Here is a 19710-nt window from a genome sequence, read left to right as displayed (position 1 = left end):
AGTGAAGGAACGGCCGATATATTTCCCAGTCGGGGTGGGGAGTGACTCGGAGGGGAGCCTCCAGGTGTGGGGGGGGGGGGGGGGTTCCCAGGTATCTGCTGCTCTTGTCCTTCTAGATGGAGCTGGGCGTGGGTTTGGAATGTGCTGCCTGAGGAACCTCGGTGAGTCGCTGCAGGGCATCTTGTAGATGGGACACACGGCTGACACTGTGCGCCGGGGGGGGGGGTGAATGTTTGTGGAAGGGGAGCGATCAAGCGGGGCTGCTTTGTCCTGGATGGTGTCGAGCTTCTCGAGTGTTGTTGGAGCTGCGCTCACCCAGGCAAGTGGAGAGTTTCCCTCACACTCCTGACTTGTGCCTTGTCGATGGGGGACAGGCTTTGGGGGGGTCAGGAGGTGAGTTCCTCTCCGCAGGATTCCCAGCCTCTGACCTGCCCTGGTAGCCACAGTATTAATGTGGCTGGGCCCAGTTCAGTTTCTGATCAATGGTTACCCCCAGGATGTGGATTGTGGGGGATTCAGCGATGGGAATGCCGTCGAACGACAAGGGGGCGATGGTTCGATCCTCTCTTCTCGGAGACGGTCGTTGCCGGGCACGTGCGCGGTGCGAACGGAACTCGCCCCTTGTCAGCCCCGAACCTGGATGTTTTCCGGGTCTCGCTGCATTTGGACAGGGACTGATTCGCTGCCTGAGGAGTCGCGAATGGTGCTGAGCATCGTGCGGTCGTCCGCAAACACCCCCACCTCTGACCTTCTGATGGAAGGGAGGTCGCTGATGGAGCAGCTGAAGATGGTCGGGGGCCGAGGACACGACCCTGAGGAACTCCTCCAGTGACGTCCTGGAGCTGAGAGGATCGACCTCCGACCACCACAACCATCTTCCTCTGTACCGGGTCATGGAGTCATCGATGTTTGCAGCAGGGAAACAGGCCCTTCGGCCCAGCTTGTCCGTGCCGCCCAGTTTCTGTCACTAAGCTAGTCCCACTTGCCCGCATTTGCCCCATATCCCTCTATACCCACCCTGCCCATGTTACTGTCAAAATTGTACCCGTCTCTACCACTGCCTCTGTCAGCCCGTTCCAGACACTCACCACCCCCTGTGTGAAGAAATTTACCCTCTGGTCTCTCTTGTGTCTCTCCCCTCTCACCTTAAACCTATGCCGTCTCGTTCTAGACTCCTCTACCTTTGAGATAAGGTGTTGACTATCTGCCTTATCGATGCTCCTCATTATTTTATAGACCTCTATAAGGTCACCCCTAAGCCTCTTATGCTCCAGGGAAAAGAGTCCCAGCCTCTCCTTATAACTCAGATCATCAAGTCCTGGGAGCATCCTCGTAAATCTCTGCTGCACTCTTTCCAGTTTAACAATATCCTTCCTATAATAGGGTGACCAGAACTGAACACAGTGTTCTATGTGTGGTCTTACCAATGTCTTGTACAACTTCAACAAGACGTCCCAGCTCCTGTATTCAATATTCTGACCAATAACACCTAGCCTGCTGAACGCCTTCTTCACCACCCTGTCCACCTGCGACTCCACCGTCAAGGAGCTATGAACCTGTACTCCTAGATCTGTTTGTACTGACCCTCTGACAGTGCGGCACTCCCTCAGTACTGACCCTCTGACAGTGCGGCACTCCCTCAGTACTGACCCTCTGACAGTGCGGCACTCCCTCAGTACTGACCCTCTGACAGTGCGGCACTCCCTCAGTACTGAGCCTCTGACAGTGCGGCACTCCCTCAGTACTGACCCTCTAACAGTGCGGCACTCCCTCAGTACTGACCCTCTGACAGTGCGGCACTCACTCAGTACTGACCCACTGACAGAGCGGCACTCCCTCAGTACTGACCCTCTGACAGTGCGGCACTCCCTCAGTACTGACCCTCTGACAGTGCGGCACTCCCTCAGTACTGACCCTCTGACAGTGCGGCACTCCCTCAGTACTGAGCCTCTGACAGTGCGGCACTCCCTCAGTACTGACCCTCTAACAGTGCGGCACTCCCTCAGTACTGACCCTCTGACAGTGCAGCACTCCCTCAGTACTGACCCTCTGACAGTGCGGCACTCCCTCAGTACTGACCCTCTGACAGTGCGGCACCCCCTCAGTACTGACCCTCTGACAGTGCAACACTCCCTCAGTCCTGACCCTCTGACTGTGCAGCAATCCCGTAGTACTGACCCTCTGACAGTGCGGCACTCCCTCAGTACTGACCCTCTGACAGTGCGGCACTCCCTCAGTACTGACCCTCTGACAGTGCGCCACTCCCTCAGTACTGACCCACTGACAGTGCGACACTCCCTCAGTACTGACCCTCTGACAGTGCGGCACTCCCTCAGTACTGGCCCTCTGACAGTGCGGCACTCCCTCAGTACTGACCCTCTGACAGTGCGACACTCCCTCAGTACTGACCCTCTGACAGTGCAGCACTCCCTCAGTACTGACCCTCTGACAGTGCGGCACCCCCTCAGTACTGACCCTCTGACAGTGCAATACTCCCTCAGTCCTGACCCTCTGACTGTGCAGCAATCCCGTAGTACTGACCCTCTGACAGTGCGGCACTCCCTCAGTACTGACCCTCTGACAGTGCAGCACTCCCTCAGTACTGACCCTCTGATAGTGCGGCACTCCCTCAGTACTGACCCTCTGACAGTGCGGCACTCCCTCAGTACTGACCCTCTGACAGTGCGGCACTCCCTCAGTACTGACCCTCTGACAGTGCAGCACTCCCTCAGTACTGACCCTCTGACAGTGCGGCACTCGCTCAGCACTGACCCTCTGACAGTGCAGCACTCCCTCAGTACTGACCCTCTGACAGTGCGGCACTCCCTCAGTACTGACCCTCTGACAGTGCAGCACTCCCTCAGTACTGACCCTCTGACAGTGCGGCACTCCCTCAGTACTGACCCTCTGACAGTGCGGCACTCCCTCAGTACTGACCCTCTGACAGTGCAGCACTCCCTCAGTACTGACCCTCTGACAGTGCAGCACTCCCTCAGTACTTACCCTCTGACAGTGCAGCACTCCCTCAGTACTGACCCTCTGACAGTGCGGCACTCCCTCAGTACTGACCCTCTGACAGTGCAGCACTCCCTCAGTACTGACCCTCTGACAGTGCAGCACTCCCTCAGTACTTACCCTCTGACAGTGCAGCACTCCCTCAGTACTTACCCTCTGACAGTGCAGCATGTTTTAGTGATACGTTACGCCTGTTCTCTCTGTGAAACCTGAAGGCTTTTCGGAGGGCAGTTATTTAACATGTTTGTCAATTTGTCCTCACAGTCATTGGGAGAGCGATTCATGCGTTATCTCGACTTGGGGATGACTGTTACCTGGAAGCACTGGAGGAGGGAGTAAGTAATCCACACAGAACGTACAATACAACAGAGGGGACTGAGAGACACCAGTCAGTGTACAGATATCTCCCTGAGAGAGAGAGGGAACTGAGAGACACCAGTCAGTGTACAGATATCTCCCTGAGAGAGAGGGAACTGAGAGACACCAGTCAGTGTACAGATATCTCCCTGAGAGAGAGAGGGAACTGAGAGACACCAGTCAGTGTACAGATATCTCCCTGAGAGAGAGAGGGGACTGAGAGACACCAGTCAGTGTACAGATATCTCCCTGAGAGAGAGGGGACTGAGAGACACCAGTCAGTGGACAGATATCTCCCTGAGAGAGAGAGAGGGGACTGAGTGACACCAGTCAGTGTACAGATATCTCCCTGAGAGAGAGGGGACTGAGAGACACCAGTCAGTGTACAGATATCTCCCTGAGAGAGAGAGGGGACTGAGAGACACCAGTCAGTGTACAGACATCTCCCTGAGAGAGAGGGGGGACTGAGAGACACCAGTCAGTGTACAGATATCTCCCTGAGATAGAGAGGACTGAGAGACACCAGTCAGTGTACAGATATCTCCCTGAGAGAGAGAGGGGACTGAGAGACGCCAGTCAGTGTACAGATATCTCCCTGAGAGAGAGAGAGGACTGAGAGACAGCAGTCAGTGTACAGATATCTCCCTGAGAGAGAGGGGACTGAGAGACACCAGTCAGTGTACAGATATCTCCCTGAGAGAGAGGGGACTGAGAGACACCAGTCAGTGTACAGATATCTCCCTGAGAGAGAGAGAGAGGACTGAGAGACACCAGTCAGTGTACAGATATCTCCCTGAGAGAGAGAGGGGACTGGGAGACGCCAGTCAGTGTACAGATATCTCCCTGAGAGAGAGAGGATTGAGAGACACCAGTCAGTGTACAGATATCTCCCTGAGAGAGAGAGGGGACTGAGAGACAGCAGTCAGTGTACAGATATCTCCCTGAGAGAGAGAGGGGACTGAGAGACACCAGTCAGTGTACAGATATCTCCCTGACAGAGAGGGGACTGAGAGACACCAGTCAGTGTACAGATATCTCCCTCAGAGAGAAAGGGGGACTGAGAGACACCAGTCAGTGTACAGGTATCTCCCTGAGAGAGAGAGGGGACTGAGAGACACCAGACAGTGTACAGGTATCTCCCTGAGAGAGAGGGGACTGAGAGATACCAGTCAGTGTGCAGATATCTCCCTGAGAGAGAGAGGGGACTGAGAGACACCAGTCAGTGTGCAGATATCTCCCTGAGAGAGAGGGGACTGAGAGACACCAGTCAGTGTACAGATATCTCCCTGAGAGAGAGGGGACTGAGAGACACCAGTCAGTGTACAGATATCTCCCTGAGAGAGAGGGGACTGAGAGACACCAGTTAGTGTACAGATATCTCCCTGAGAGAGGGGACTGAGAGACACCAGTCAGTGTACAGATATCTCCCTGAGAGAGAGAGGGGACTGAGAGACACCAGTTAGTGTACAGATATCTCCCTGAGAGAGGGGACTGAGAGACACCAGTCAGTGTACAGATATCTCCCTGAGAGAGAGGGGACTGAGAGACACCAGTCAGTGTACAGATAGCTCCCTGAGAGAGAGAGAGGGGACTGAGAAACACCAGTCAGTGTACAGATATCTCCCTGAGAGAGAGAGGACTGAGAGTCACCAGTCAGTGTACAGATATCTCCCTGAGAGAGAGAGGGGACTGAGAGACACCAGTCAGTGTACAGATATCTCCCTGAGAGAGAGGGGACTGAGAGACACCAGTCAGTGTACAGATATCTCCCTGAGAGAGAGAGGACTGAGAGACACCAGTCAGTGTACAGATATCTCCCTGAGAGAGAGAGAGGACTGAGAGACACCAGTCAGTGTACAGATATCTCCCTGAGAGAGAGAGGGAACTGAGAGACAGCAGTCAGTGTACAGATATCTCCCTCAGAGAGAGAGGGGACTGAGAGACTCCAGTCAGTGTACAGATATCTCCCTCAGAGAGAGAGGGGATTGAGAGACACCAGTCAGTGTACAGATATCTCCCTGAGAGAGAGGGGACTGAGAGACACCAGTCAGTGTACAGATATCTCCCTGAGAGAGAAGGGACTGAGAGACACCAGTCAGTGTACAGATATCTCCCTGAGAGAGAGAGGGGACTGAGAGACACCAGTCAGTGTACAGATATCTCCCTGAGAGAGTGAGGGGACTGAGAGACACCAGTCAGTGTACAGATATCTCCCTGAGAGAGAGCGGGGACTGAGAGACACCAGTCAGTGTACAGATATCTCCCTGAGAGAGAGAGGGGACTGAGAGACACCAGTCAGTGTGCAGATATCTCCCTGAGAGAGAGAGGGGACTGAGAGACACCAGTCAGTGTGCAGATATCTCCCTGAGAGAGAGGGGACTGAGAGACACCAGTCAGTGTACAGATATCTCCCTGAGAGAGAGAGAGAGGACTGAGAGACACCAGTCAGTGTACAGATATCTCCCTGAGAGAGAGGGGACTGAGAGACACCAGTCAGTGTACAGATATCTCCCTGAGAGAGAGAGGGGACTGAGAGACACCAGTTAGTGTACAGATATCTCCCTGAGAGAGAGAGGGGACTGAGAGACACCAGTCAGTGTACAGATATCTCCCTGAGAGAGAGGGGGGACTGAGAGACACCAGTCAGTGTCCATATATCTCCCTGAGAGAGGGGACTGAGAGACACCAGTCAGTGTACAGATATCTCCCTGAGAGAGAGAGAGGACTGAGAGACACCAGTCAGTGTACAGATATCTCCCTGAGAGAGAGGGGACTGAGAGACACCAGTCAGTGTACAGATATCGCCCAGAGAGAGAAGGGACTGAGAGACACCAGTCAGTGTACAGATATCTCCCTGAGAGAGAGAGGACTGAGAGTCACCAGTCAGTGTACAGATATCTCCCTGAGAGAGAGAGGGGACTGAGAGACACCAGTCAGTGTACAGATATCTCCCTGAGAGAGAGGGGACTGAGAGACACCAGTCAGTGTACAGATATCTCCCTGAGAGAGAGAGGACTGAGAGACACCAGTCAGTGTACAGATATCTCCCTGAGAGAGAGGGGACTGAGAGACGCCAGTCAGTGTACAGAGATCTCCCTGAGAGAGAGAGGGTACTGAGAGACACCAGTCAGTGTACAGAAATCTCCCTGAGAGAGAGAGGGGATTGAGAGACACCAGTCAGTGTACAGATATCTCCCTGAGAGAGTGAGGGGACTGAGAGACACCAGTCAGTGTACAGATATCTCCCTGAGAGAGAGGGGGGACTGAGAGACACCAGTCAGTGTACAGATATCTCCCTGAGAGAGAGGGGACTGAGAGACACCAGTCAGTGTACAGATATCTCCCTGAGAGAGAGAGGAATGAGAGACACCAGTCAGTGTGCAGATATCTCCCTGAGAGAGAGGGGACTGAGAGACACCAGTCAGTGTACAGATATCTCCCTGAGAGAGAGCGGGGACTGAGAGACACCAGTCAGTGTACAGATATCTCCCTGAGAGAGAGAGGGGACTGAGAGACACCAGTCAGTGTGCAGATATCTCCCTGAGAGAGAGAGGGGACTGAGAGACACCAGTCAGTGTGCAGATATCTCCCTGAGAGAGAGGGGACTGAGAGACACCAGTCAGTGTACAGATATCTCCCTGAGAGAGAGAGAGAGGACTGAGAGACACCAGTCAGTGTACAGATATCTCCCTGAGAGAGAGGGGACTGAGAGACACCAGTCAGTGTACAGATATCTCCCTGAGAGAGAGAGGGGACGGAGAGACACCAGTTAGTGTACAGATATCTCCCTGAGAGAGAGAGGGGACTGAGAGACACCAGTCAGTGTACAGATATCTCCCTGAGAGAGAGGGGGGACTGAGAGACACCAGTCAGTGTCCATATATCTCCCTGAGAGAGGGGACTGAGAGACACCAGTCAGTGTACAGATATCTCCCTGAGAGAGAGGGGACTGAGAGACACCAGTCAGTGTACAGATATCGCCCAGAGAGAGAAGGGACTGAGAGACACCAGTCAGTGTACAGATATCTCCCTGAGAGAGAGGGGACCGAGAGACGCCAGTCAGTGTGCAGGTATTTCCCTGAGAGAGAGGGGGGACTGAGATACACCAGTCAGTGTACAGATATCTCTCCGAGAGAGAGGGGACTGAGAGACACCAGTCAGTGTACAGATATCTCCCTGAGAGAGAGGGGACTGAGAGACACCAGTCAGTGTACAGATATCTCCCTGAGAGAGAGGGGACTGAGAGACGCCAGTCAGTGTACAGATATCTCCCTGAGAGAGAGAGGGTACTGAGAGACACCAGTCAGTGTACAGAAATCTCCCTGAGAGAGAGAGGGGATTGAGCCACACCAGTCAGTGTACAGATATCTCCCTGAGAGAGTGAGGGGACTGAGAGACACCAGTCAGTGTACAGATATCTCCCTGAGAGAGAGGGGGGACTGAGAGACACCAGTCAGTGTACAGATATCTCCCTGAGAGAGAGGGGACTGAGAGACACCAGTCAGTGTACAGATATCTCCCTGAGAGAGAGAGGACTGAGAGACACCAGTCAGTGTACAGATTTCTCCCTGAGAGAGAGAGGGGACTGAGAGATACCAGTCAGTGTACAGATATCTCCCTGAGAGAGAGCGGGGACTGAGAGATACCAGTCAGTGTACAGATATCTCCCAGAGAGAGAGGGAATTGAGAGACACCAGTCAGTGTACAGATATCTCCCTGAGAGAGAGAGGGGACTGAGAGATACCAGTCAGTGTACAGATATCTCCCAGAGAGAGAGGGAATTGAGAGACACCAGTCAGTGTACAGATATCTCCCTGAGAGAGGGGACTGAGAGACACCAGTCAGTGTATAGATATCTCCCTGAGAGAGAGAGGGAATTGAGAGACACCAGTCAGTGTACAGATATCTCCCTGAGAGAGAGGGGACTGAGAGACACCAGTCAGTGTACAGATATCTCCCTGAGAGAGAGAGGACTGAGAGACACCAGTCAGTGTACAGATATCTCCCTGAGAGAGAGAGGACTGAGAGACACCAGTCAGTGTACAGATATCTACCTGAGAGAGAGAGGGGACTGAGAGACACCAGTCAGTGTACAGATATCTCCCTGAGAGAGAGAGGATTGAGAGACACCAGTCAGTGTACAGATATCTCCCTGAGAGAGAGAGGGGACTGAGAGACGCCAGTCAGTGTACAGATATTTCCCTGAGAGAGAGGGGGGACTGAGATACACCAGTCAGTGTACAGATATCTCTCCGAGAGAGAGGGGACTGAGAGACACCAGTCAGTGTACAGATATCTCCCTGAGAGAGAGAGGGGACTGAGAGACACCAGTCAGTGTACAGATATCGCCCTGAGAGAGAGGGGACTGAGAGACACCAGTCAGTGTACAGATATCTCCCTGAGAGAGAGGGGACTGAGAGACGCCAGTCAGTGTACAGATATCTCCCTGAGAGAGAGAGGGTACTGAGAGACACCAGTCAGTGTACAGAAATCTCCCTGAGAGAGAGAGGGGATTGAGAGACACCAGTCAGTGTACAGATATCTCCCTGAGAGAGTGAGGGGACTGAGAGACACCAGTCAGTGTACAGATATCTCCCTGAGAGACAGGGGGGACTGAGAGACACCAGTCAGTGTACAGATATCTCCCTGAGAGAGAGGGGACTGAGAGACACCAGTCAGTGTACAGATATCTCCCTGAGAGAGAGAGGACTGAGAGACACCAGTCAGTGTACAGATTTCTCCCTGAGAGAGAGAGGGGACTGAGAGATACCAGTCAGTGTACAGATATCTCCCTGAGAGAGAGAGGGGACTGAGAGACACCAGTCAGTGTACAGATATCTCCCTGAGAGAGAGAGGGGACTGAGAGATACCAGTCAGTGTACAGATATCTCCCTGAGAGAGAGAGGGAATTGAGAGACACCAGTCAGTGTACAGATATCTCCCTGAGAGAGGGGACTGAGAGACACCAGTCAGTGTATAGATATCTCCCTGAGAGAGAGAGGGAATTGAGAGACACCAGTCAGTGTACAGATATCTCCCTGAGAGAGAGGGGACTGAGAGACACCAGTAAGTGTACAGATATCTCCCTGAGAGAGAGAGGACTGAGAGACACCAGTCAGTGTACAGATATCTCCCTGAGAGAGAGAGGACTGAGAGACACCAGTTAGTGTACAGATATCTACCTGAGAGAGAGAGGGGACTGAGAGACACCAGTCAGTGTACAGATATCTCCCTGAGAGAGAGAGGATTGAGAGACACCAGTCAGTGTACAGATATCTCCCTGAGAGAGAGAGGGGACTGAGAGACGCCAGTCAGTGTACAGATATCTCCCTGAGAGAGAGAGGGGACTGAGAGACACCAGTCAGTGTACAGATATCTCCCTGAGAGAGAGAGGGGACTGAGAGACACCAGTCAGTGTACAGATATCTCCCTGAGAGATAGAGAGGGGACTGAGAGACACCAGTCAGTGTACAGATATCTCCCTGAGAGAGAGAGGACTGAGAGACACCAGTCAGTGTACAGATATCTCCCTGAGAGAGAGAGGGGACTGAGAGACACCAGTCAGTGTACAGATATCTCCCTGAGAGAGAGAGGGGACTGAGAGACACCAGTCAGTGTACAGATATCTCCCTGAGAGAGAGAGGATTGAGAGACACCAGTCAGTGTACAGATATCTCCCTGAGAGAGAGGGGTCTGAGAGACACCAGTCAGTGTACAGATATCTCCCTGAGAGAGAGAGGACTGAGAGACACCAGTCAGTGTACAGATATCTCCCTGAGAGAGAGGGGACTGAGAGACACCAGTCAGTGTACAGATATCTCCCTGAGAGAGAGAGGACTGAGAGACACCAGTCAGTGTACAGATATCTCCCTGAGAGAGAGGGGACTGAGAGACACCAGTCAGTGTACAGATATCTCCCTGAGAGAGAGAGGACTGAGAGACACCAGTCAGTGTACAGATATCTCCCTGAGAGAGAGAGGACTGAGAGACACCAGTCAGTGTACAGATATCTCCCTGAGAGAGAGAGGATTGAGAGACATCAGTCAGTGTACAGATATCTCCCTGAGAGAGAGGGGTCTGAGAGACACCAGTCAGTGTACAGATATCTCCCTGAGAGAGAGAGGACTGAGAGACACCAGTCAGTGTACAGATATCTCCCTGAGAGAGAGAGGGGACAGAGAGAAACCAGTCAGTGTACAGATATCTCCCTGAGAGAGAGAGGGGACTGAGAGACACCAGTCAGTGTACAGATATCTCCCTGAGAGAGAGGGGACTGAGAGACACCAGTCAGTGTACAGATATCTCCCTGAGAGAGAGGGGACGGAGAGACACCAGTCAGTGTACAGATATCTCCCTGAGAGAGAGAGGACTGAGAGACACCAGTCAGTGTACAGATATCTCCCTGAGAGAGAGAGAGGGGACAGAGAGAAACCAGTCAGTGTACAGATATCTCCCTGAGAGAGAGAGGGGACTGAGAGACACCAGTCAGTGTACAGATATCTCCCTGAGAGAGAGGGGACTGAGAGACACCAGTCAGTGTACAGATATCTCCCTGAGAGAGAGAGGGGACTGAGAGACACCAGTCAGTGTACAGATATCTCCCTGAGAGAGGATTGAGAGACACCAGTCAGTGTACAGATATCTCCCTGAGAGAGAGAGGGGACTGAGAGACACCAGTCAGTGTACAGATATCTCCCTGAGAGAGAGAGGGGACTGAGAGACACCAGTCAGTGTACAGATATCTCCCTGAGAGAGAGAGGACTGAGAGACACCAGTCAGTGTACAGATATCTCCCTGAGAGAGAGAGGGGACTGAGAGACACCAGTCAGTATACAGATATCTCCCTGAGAGAGAGGACTGAGAGACACCAGTCAGTGTACAGATATCTCCCTGAGAGAGAGGGGACTGAGAGACGCCAGTCAGTGTACAGATATCTCCCTGAGAGAGAGAGGGTACTGAGAGACACCAGTCAGTGTACAGATATCTCCCTGAGAGAGAGAGGTGATTGAGAGACACCAGTCAGTGTACAGATATCTCCCTGAGAGAGTGAGGGGACTGAGAGACACCAGTCAGTGTACAGATATCTCCCTGAGAGACAGGGGGGACTGAGAGACACCAGTCAGTGTACAGATATCTCCCTGAGAGAGAGGGGACTGAGAGACACCAGTCAGTGTACAGATATCTCCCTGAGAGAGAGAGGACTGAGAGACACCAGTCAGTGTACAGATTTCTCCCTGAGAGAGAGAGGGGACTGAGAGATACCAGTCAGTGTACAGATATCTCCCTGAGAGAGAGAGGGGACTGAGAGACACCAGTCAGTGTACAGATATCTCCCTGAGAGAGAGAGGGGACTGAGAGATACCAGTCAGTGTACAGATATCTCCCTGAGAGAGAGAGGGAATTGAGAGACACCAGTCAGTGTACAGATATCTCCCTGAGAGAGGGGACTGAGAGACACCAGTCAGTGTACAGATATCTCCCTGAGAGAGAGGGGACTGAGAGACACCAGTAAGTGTACAGATATCTCCCTGAGAGAGAGAGGACTGAGAGACACCAGTCAGTGTACAGATATCTCCCTGAGAGAGAGAGGACTGAGAGACACCAGTTAGTGTACAGATATCTACCTGAGAGAGAGAGGGGACTGAGAGACACCAGTCAGTGTACAGATATCTCCCTGAGAGAGAGAGGATTGAGAGACACCAGTCAGTGTACAGATATCTCCCTGAGAGAGAGAGGGGACTGAGAGACGCCAGTCAGTGTACAGATATCTCCCTGAGAGAGAGAGGGGACTGAGAGACACCAGTCAGTGTACAGATATCTCCCTGAGAGAGAGAGGGGACTGAGAGACACCAGTCAGTGTACAGATATCTCCCTGAGAGATAGAGAGGGGACTGAGAGACACCAGTCAGTGTACAGATATCTCCCTGAGAGAGAGAGGACTGAGAGACACCAGTCAGTGTATAGATATCTCCCTGAGAGAGAGAGGGGACTGAGAGACACCAGTCAGTGTACAGATATCTCCCTGAGAGAGAGAGGGGACTGAGAGACACCAGTCAGTGTACAGATATCTCCCTGAGAGAGAGAGGATTGAGAGACACCAGTCAGTGTACAGATATCTCCCTGAGAGAGAGGGGTCTGAGAGACACCAGTCAGTGTACAGATATCTCCCTGAGAGAGAGAGGACTGAGAGACACCAGTCAGTGTACAGATATCTCCCTGAGAGAGAGGGGACTGAGAGACACCAGTCAGTGTACAGGTATCTCCCTGAGAGAGAGAGGGGACTGAGAGACACCAGTCAGTGTACAGATATCTCCCTGAGAGAGAGAGGGGACAGAGAGAAACCAGTCAGTGTACAGATATCTCCCTGAGAGAGAGAGGGGACTGAGAGACACCAGTCAGTGTACAGATATCTCCCTGAGAGAGAGGGGACTGAGAGACACCAGTCAGTGTACAGATATCTCCCTGAGAGAGAGAGGACTGAGAGACACCAGTCAGTGTACAGATATCTCCCTGAGAGAGAGAGGGGACTGAGAGACACCAGTCAGTGTACAGATATCTCCCTGAGAGAGAGGGGACTGAGAGACACCAGTCAGTGTACAGATATCTCCCTGAGAGAGAGAGGACTGAGAGACACCAGTCAGTGTACAGATATCTCCCTGAGAGAGAGAGGACTGAGAGACACCAGTCAGTGTACAGATATCTCCCTGAGAGAGAGAGGATTGAGAGACACCAGTCAGTGTACAGATATCTCCCTGAGAGAGAGGGGTCTGAGAGACACCAGTCAGTGTACAGATATCTCCCTGAGAGAGAGAGGACTGAGAGACACCAGTCAGTGTACAGATATCTCCCTGAGAGAGAGAGGGGACAGAGAGAAACCAGTCAGTGTACAGATATCTCCCTGAGAGAGAGAGGGGACTGAGAGACACCAGTCAGTGTACAGATATCTCCCTGAGAGAGAGGGGACTGAGAGACACCAGTCAGTGTACAGATATCTCCCTGAGAGAGAGGGGACGGAGAGACACCAGTCAGTGTACAGATATCTCCCTGAGAGAGAGAGGACTGAGAGACACCAGTCAGTGTACAGATATCTCCCTGAGAGAGAGAGGGGACTGAGAGACACCAGTCAGTGTACAGATATCTCCCTGAGAGAGGATTGAGAGACACCAGTCAGTGTACAGATATCTCCCTGAGAGAGAGAGGGGACTGAGAGACACCAGTCAGTGTACAGATATCTCCCTGAGAGAGAGAGGGGACTGAGAGACACCAGTCAGTGTACAGATATCTCCCTGAGAGAGAGAGGACTGAGAGACACCAGTCAGTGTACAGATATCTCCCTGAGAGAGAGAGGGGACTGAGAGACACCAGTCAGTATACAGATATCTCCCTGAGAGAGAGGACTGAGAGACACCAGTCAGTGTACAGATATCTCCCTGAGAGAGAGAGGGGACTGAGAGACACCAGTCAGTGTACAGATATCTCCCTGAGAGAGAGAGGGGACTGAGAGACACCAGTCAGTGTACAGATATCTCCCTGAGAGAGAGAGGGGACTGAGAGACACCAGTCAGTGTACAGATATCTCCCTGAGAGAGAGAGGACTGAGAGACACCAGTCAGTGTACAGATATCTCCCTGAGAGAGAGAGGGGACTGAGAGACACCAGTCAGTGTACAGATATCTCCCTGAGAGCGAGAGGGGACTGAGAGACGCCAGTCAGTGTACAGATATCTCCCTGAGAGAGAGAGAGGACAGAGACACCAGTCAGTGTACATATATCTCCCTGAGAGAGAGGGGACTGAGAGACACCAGTCAGTGTACAGATATCTCCCTGAGAGAGAGAGGACTGAGAGACACCAGTCAGTGTACAGATATCTCCCTGAGAGAGAGGGGACTGAGATACACCAGTCAGTGTACAGATATCTCCCTGAGAGAGAGAGGACTGAGAGACACCAGTCAGTGTGCAGATATCTCCCTGAGAGAGAGCGGACTGAGAGACACCAGTCAGTGTACAGATATCTCCCTGAGAGAGAGAGAGGACTGAGAGACACCAGTCAGTGTACAGATATCTCCCTGAGAGAGAGGGGACTGAGATACACCAGTCAGTGTACAGATATCTCCCTGAGAGAGAGAGGACTGAGAGACACCAGTCAGTGTGCAGATATCTCCCTGAGAGAGAGAGGACTGAGAGACACCAGTCAGTGTACAGATATCTCCCTGAGAGAGAGGGGACTGAGAGACACCAGTCAGTGTACAGATATCTCCCTGAGAGAGAGGGGACTGAGAGACACCTGTCAGTGTACAGATATCTCCCTGAGAGAGAGAGGACTGAGAGACACCAGTCAGTGTACAGATATCTCCCTGACAGAGAGGGGACTGAGAGACACCAGTCAGTGTACAGATATCTCCCTGAGAGAGAGAGGACTGAGAGACACCAGTCAGTGTACAGATATCTCCCTGAGAGAGAGGGGACTGAGAGACACCAGTCAGTGTACAGATATCTCCCTGAGAGAGAGAGGACTGAGAGACACCAGTCAGTGTACAGATATCTCCCTGAGAGAGAGAGAGAGAGGTGACTGAGAGACACCAGTCAGTGTACAGATATCTTCCAGAGAGAGAGAGGACTGAGAGACACCAGTCAGTGTACAGATATCTCCCTGAGAGAGAGGGGACTGAGAGACACCAGTCAGTGTACAGATATCTCCCTGAGAGAGAGGGGACTGAGAGACACCAGTCATTGTACAGATATCTCCCTGAGAGAGAGGGGACTGAGAGACACCAGTCAGTGCACAGATATCTCCATGAGAGAGAGGGGACTGAGAGACACCAGTCAGTGTACAGATATCTCCCTGAGAGAGAGGGGGGGGACTGAGAGACACCAGTCAGTGTACAGATATCTCCCTGAGAGAGAGGGGACTGAGAGACACCAGTCAGTGTACAGATATCTCCCTGAGAGAGAGAGGGGACTGCGAGACACCAGTCAGTGTACAGATATCTCCCTGAGAGAGAGGGGACTGAGAGACACCAGTCAGTGTACAGATATCTCCCTGAGAGAGAGGGGACTGAGAGACACCAGTCAGTGTACATATATCTCCCTGAGAGAGGGGACTGAGAGACACCAGTCAGTGTACAGATATCGCCCTGAGAGAGAGGGGACTGAGAGACACCAGTCAGTGTACAGATATCTCCCTGAGAGAGAGAGGGGACTGAGAGACACCAGTCAGTGTACAGATATCTCCCTGAGAGAGAGAGAGGGGACTGAGAGACACCAGTCAGTGTACAGATATCTCCCTGAGAGAGAGGGGACTGAGAGACACCAGTCAGTGTACAGATATCTCCCTGAGAGAGAGGGGACTGAGAGACACCAGTCAGTGTACAGATATCTCCCTGAGAGAGAGGGGACTGAGAGACACCAGTCAGTGTACAGATATCTCCCTGAGAGAGAGAGGGGACTGAGAGACACCAGTCAGTGTACAGATATCTCCATGAGAGAGAGGGGACTGAGAGACACCAGTCAGTGTACAGATATCTCCATGAGAGGGAGAGGACTGAGAGACACCAGTCAGTGTACAGATATCTCCCTGAGAGAGAGAGGGGACTGAGAGACACCAGTCAGTGTACAGATATCTCCCTGAGAGAGAGAGGGGACTGAGAGACTCCAGTCAGTGTACAGATATCTCCATGAGAGAGAGGGGACTGAGAGACACCAGTCAGTGTACAGATATCTCCCTGAGAGAGAGGGGACTGAGAGACACCAGTCAGTGTACAGATATCTCCCTGAGAGAGAGGGGGGACTGAGAGACACCAGTCAGTGGACAGATATCTCCCTGAGAGAGAGGGGACTGAGAGTCACCAGTCAGTGTACAGATATCTCCCTGAGAGAGAGAGGGGACTGAGAGACACCAGTCAGTGTACAGATATCTCCCTGAGAGAGAGAGGGGACTGAGAGACACCAGTCAGTGTACAGATATCTCCCTGAGAGAAAGAGGGGACTGAGAAACACCAGTCAGTGTTACAGATATCTCCCTGAGAGAGAGGGGACTGAGAGACACCAGTCAGTGTACAGATATCTCCCTGAGAGAGAGGGGACTGAGAGACACCAGTCAGTGTACAGATATCTCCCTGAGAGAGAGAGAGGGGACTGAGAGACACCAGTCAGTGTACAGATATCTCCCTGAGAGAGAGAGGGGACTGAGAGACACCAGTCAGTGTACAGATATCTCCCTGAGAGAGAGGGGACTGAGAGACACCAGTCAGTGTACAGATATCTCCCTGAGAGAGAGAGGGGACTGAGAGACACCAGTCAGTGTACAGATATCTCCCTGAGAGAGAGAGGGGACTGCGAGACACCAGTCAGTGTACAGATATCTCCCTGAGAGAGAGAGGGGACTGCGAGACACCAGTCAGTGTACAGATATCTCCCTGAGAGAGAGAGGGGACTGAGAGACACCAGTCAGTGTACAGATATCTCCCTGAGAGAGAGGGGGGACTGAGAGACACCAGTCAGTGTACAGATATCTCCCTGAGAGAGAGAGGGGACTGCGAGACACCAGTCAGTGTACAGATATCTCCCTGAGAGAGAGGGGGGACTGAGAGACACCAGTCAGTGTACAGATATCTCCCTGAGAGAGAGAGGGGACTGCGAGACACCAGTCAGTGTACAGATATCTCCCTGAGAGAGAGAGGGGACTGCGAGACACCAGTCAGTGTACAGATATCTCCCTGAGAGAGAGAGGGGACTGAGAGACACCAGTCAGTGTACAGATATCTCCCTGAGAGAGAGGGGACTGAGAGACACCAGTCAGTGTACAGATATCTCCCTGAGAGAGAGGGGATTGCGAGAATGATGAATCTGTGTTGATATCTGCAGGTTTAATTAACATTATTCTCTGGTACTTCCAGCTGGCTCTCAGGACTGTGAACTCCTCTCGCTCAGCGTTTGCTTCCTTCCTCTTTGCGCCAGCCTTCTTCCAGAAATATGAACACAGGATTCCGCCCGCGGCCGGAGACACGGAATATTCCGGATCGAACACGGAAAACTTCCGCTGCAAAATCGTCATGAAGGTGCGAATCTCTGGGCAGCCATTAGTCAGCGGATTACAGAACTGTCATACCGCCTCCCTCCAGCGTGGGTCAGTACTGAGTGAGTGCCGCACTGTCAGAGGTTCAGTACTGAGGGAGTGCGGCACTGTCAGAGGGTCAGTACTGAGGGAGTGCCGCACTGTCAGAGGGTCAGTACTGAGGGAGTGCCGCACTGTCACAGGATCAGTACTGAGGTAGTGCTGCACTGTCAGAGGGTCAGTACTGAGGGAGTGCTGCACTGTCAGAGGGTCAGTACTGAGGGAGTGCCGCACTGTCAGAGGGTCAGTACTGAGGGAGTGCTGCACTGTCAGAGGGTCAGTACTGAGGTAGTGCCGCACTGTCAGAGGGTCAGTACTGAGGGAGTGCTGCACTGTCAGAGGGTCAGTACTGAGGGAGTGCTGCACTGTCAGAGGGTCAGTACTGAGGGAGTGCTGCACTGCCAGAGGGTCAGTACTGAGGGAGCGCCGCACTGTCAGAGGGTCAGTACTGAGGGAGTGCCGCACTGTCAGAGGGTCAGTACTGAGGGAGTGCCGCACTGTCAGAGGGTCAGTACTGAGGTAGTGCCGCACTGTCAGAGGGTCAGTACTGAGGGAGTGCTGCACTGTCAGAGGGTCAGTACTGAGGGAGTGCTGCACTGTCAGAGGGTCAGTACTGAGGGAGTGCCGCACTGTCAGAGAGTCAGTACTGAGGGAGTGCTGCACTGTCAGAGGGTCAGTAATGAGGGAGTGCCGCACTGTCAGAGGGTCAGTACTGAGGGAGTGCTGCACTGTCAGAGGGTCAGTACTGAGGGAGTGCCGCACTGTCAGAGGGTCAGTACTGAGGTAGTGCCGCACTGTCAGAGGGTCAGTACTGAGTGAGTGCCGCACTGTCAGAGGGTCAGTACTGAGGGAGTGCTGCACTGTCAGAGGGTCAGTACTGAGTGAGTGCCGCACTGTCAGAGGGTCAGTACTGAGGGAGTGCTGCACTGTCAGAGTGTCAGTACTGAGGGAGTGCGGCACTGTCAGAGGGTCAGTACTGAGTGAGTGCCGCACTGTCAGAGGGTCAGTACTGAGGGAGTGCTGCACTGTCAGAGTGTCAGTACTGAGGGAGTGCGGCACTGTCAGAGGGTCAGTACTGAGTGAGTGCCGCACTGTCAGAGTGTCAGTACTGAGGGAGTGCTGCACTGTCAGAGTGTCAGTACTGAGGGAGTGCTGCATTGTCAGAGGGTCAGTACTGAGTGAGTGCTGCACTGTCAGAGGGGCAGTACTTAGGCAGTGCCGCACTGTCAGAGTGTCAGTACTGAGGGAGTGCTGCACTGTCAGAGTGTCAGTACTGAGGGAGTGCGGCACTGTCAGAGGGTCAGTACTGAGGGAGTGCCGCACTGTCAGAGTGTCAGTACTGAGGGAGTGCTGCACTGTCAGAGTGTCAGTACTGAGGGAGTGCTGCACTGTCAGAGGGGCAGTACTTAGGCAGTGCCGCACTGTCAGAGGGTCAGTACTGAGGGAGTGCTGCACTGTCAGAGGGTCAGTACTGAGTGAGTGCTGCACTGTCAGAGGGGCAGTACTGAGGGAGTGCTGCACTGTCAGAGTGTCAGTACTGAGGGAGTGCTGCACTGTCAGAGGGTCAGTACTGAGTGAGTGCTGCACTGTCAGAGGGGCAGTACTGAGGCAGTGCCGCACTGTCAGAGGGTCAGTACTGAGGGAGTGCTGCACTGTCAGAGGGTCAGTACTGAGGGAGTGCCGCACTGTCAGAGGGTCAGTACTGAGGGAGTGCTGCACTGTCAGAGGGTCAGTACTGAGTGAGTGCTGCACTGTCAGAGGGGCAGTACTGAGGCAGTGCCGCACTGTCAGAGGGTCAGTACTGAGGGAGTGCCGCACTGTCAGAGGGTCAGTACTGAGGGAGTGCTGCACTGTCAGAGGGTCAGTACTGAGTGAGTGCCGCACTGTCAGAGGGTCAGTACTGAGGGAGTGCTGCACTGTCAGAGGGTCAGTACTGAGGGAGTGCCGCACTGTCAGAGGGTCAGTACTGAGGGAGTGCCGCACTGTCAGAGGGTCAGTACTGGGGGAGAGCCGCACTGTCAGAGGGTCAGTACTGAGGGAGTGCTGCACTGGCAGAGGGTCAGTACTGAGGGAGTGCCGCACTGTCAGAGGGTCAGTACTGAGGGAGTGTCGCACAGTCAGAGGGGCAGTACAGAGGGAGTGCCGCACTGTCAGAGGGTCAGTACTGAGGGAGAGCTGCACTGTCAGAGGGTCAGTACTGAGGGAGTGCCGCACTGTCAGAGGGT

General features: G+C 53.1%; 1 protein-coding gene across 1 annotated transcript in view; it reads left to right on the top strand.

The window, feature by feature from the left end:
* LOC140406813 (cell cycle checkpoint control protein RAD9A-like) overlaps positions 1–19710 on the top strand; it is a 54743-nt gene that overhangs the window by 13058 nt on the left and 21975 nt on the right. Inside the window, 2 exon segments of the mRNA XM_072494715.1 lie at positions 3280–3350; positions 17268–17429. Of these exon segments, the coding sequence (XP_072350816.1) occupies positions 3280–3350; positions 17268–17429 (233 nt within the window).

This window comes from Scyliorhinus torazame, unplaced genomic scaffold (assembly GCF_047496885.1).
Source record: "Scyliorhinus torazame isolate Kashiwa2021f unplaced genomic scaffold, sScyTor2.1 scaffold_887, whole genome shotgun sequence".
NCBI classification, from domain to species: Eukaryota; Metazoa; Chordata; class Chondrichthyes; order Carcharhiniformes; family Scyliorhinidae; genus Scyliorhinus; species Scyliorhinus torazame.
This window is presented reverse-complemented; position numbering and strand designations above follow the sequence as displayed.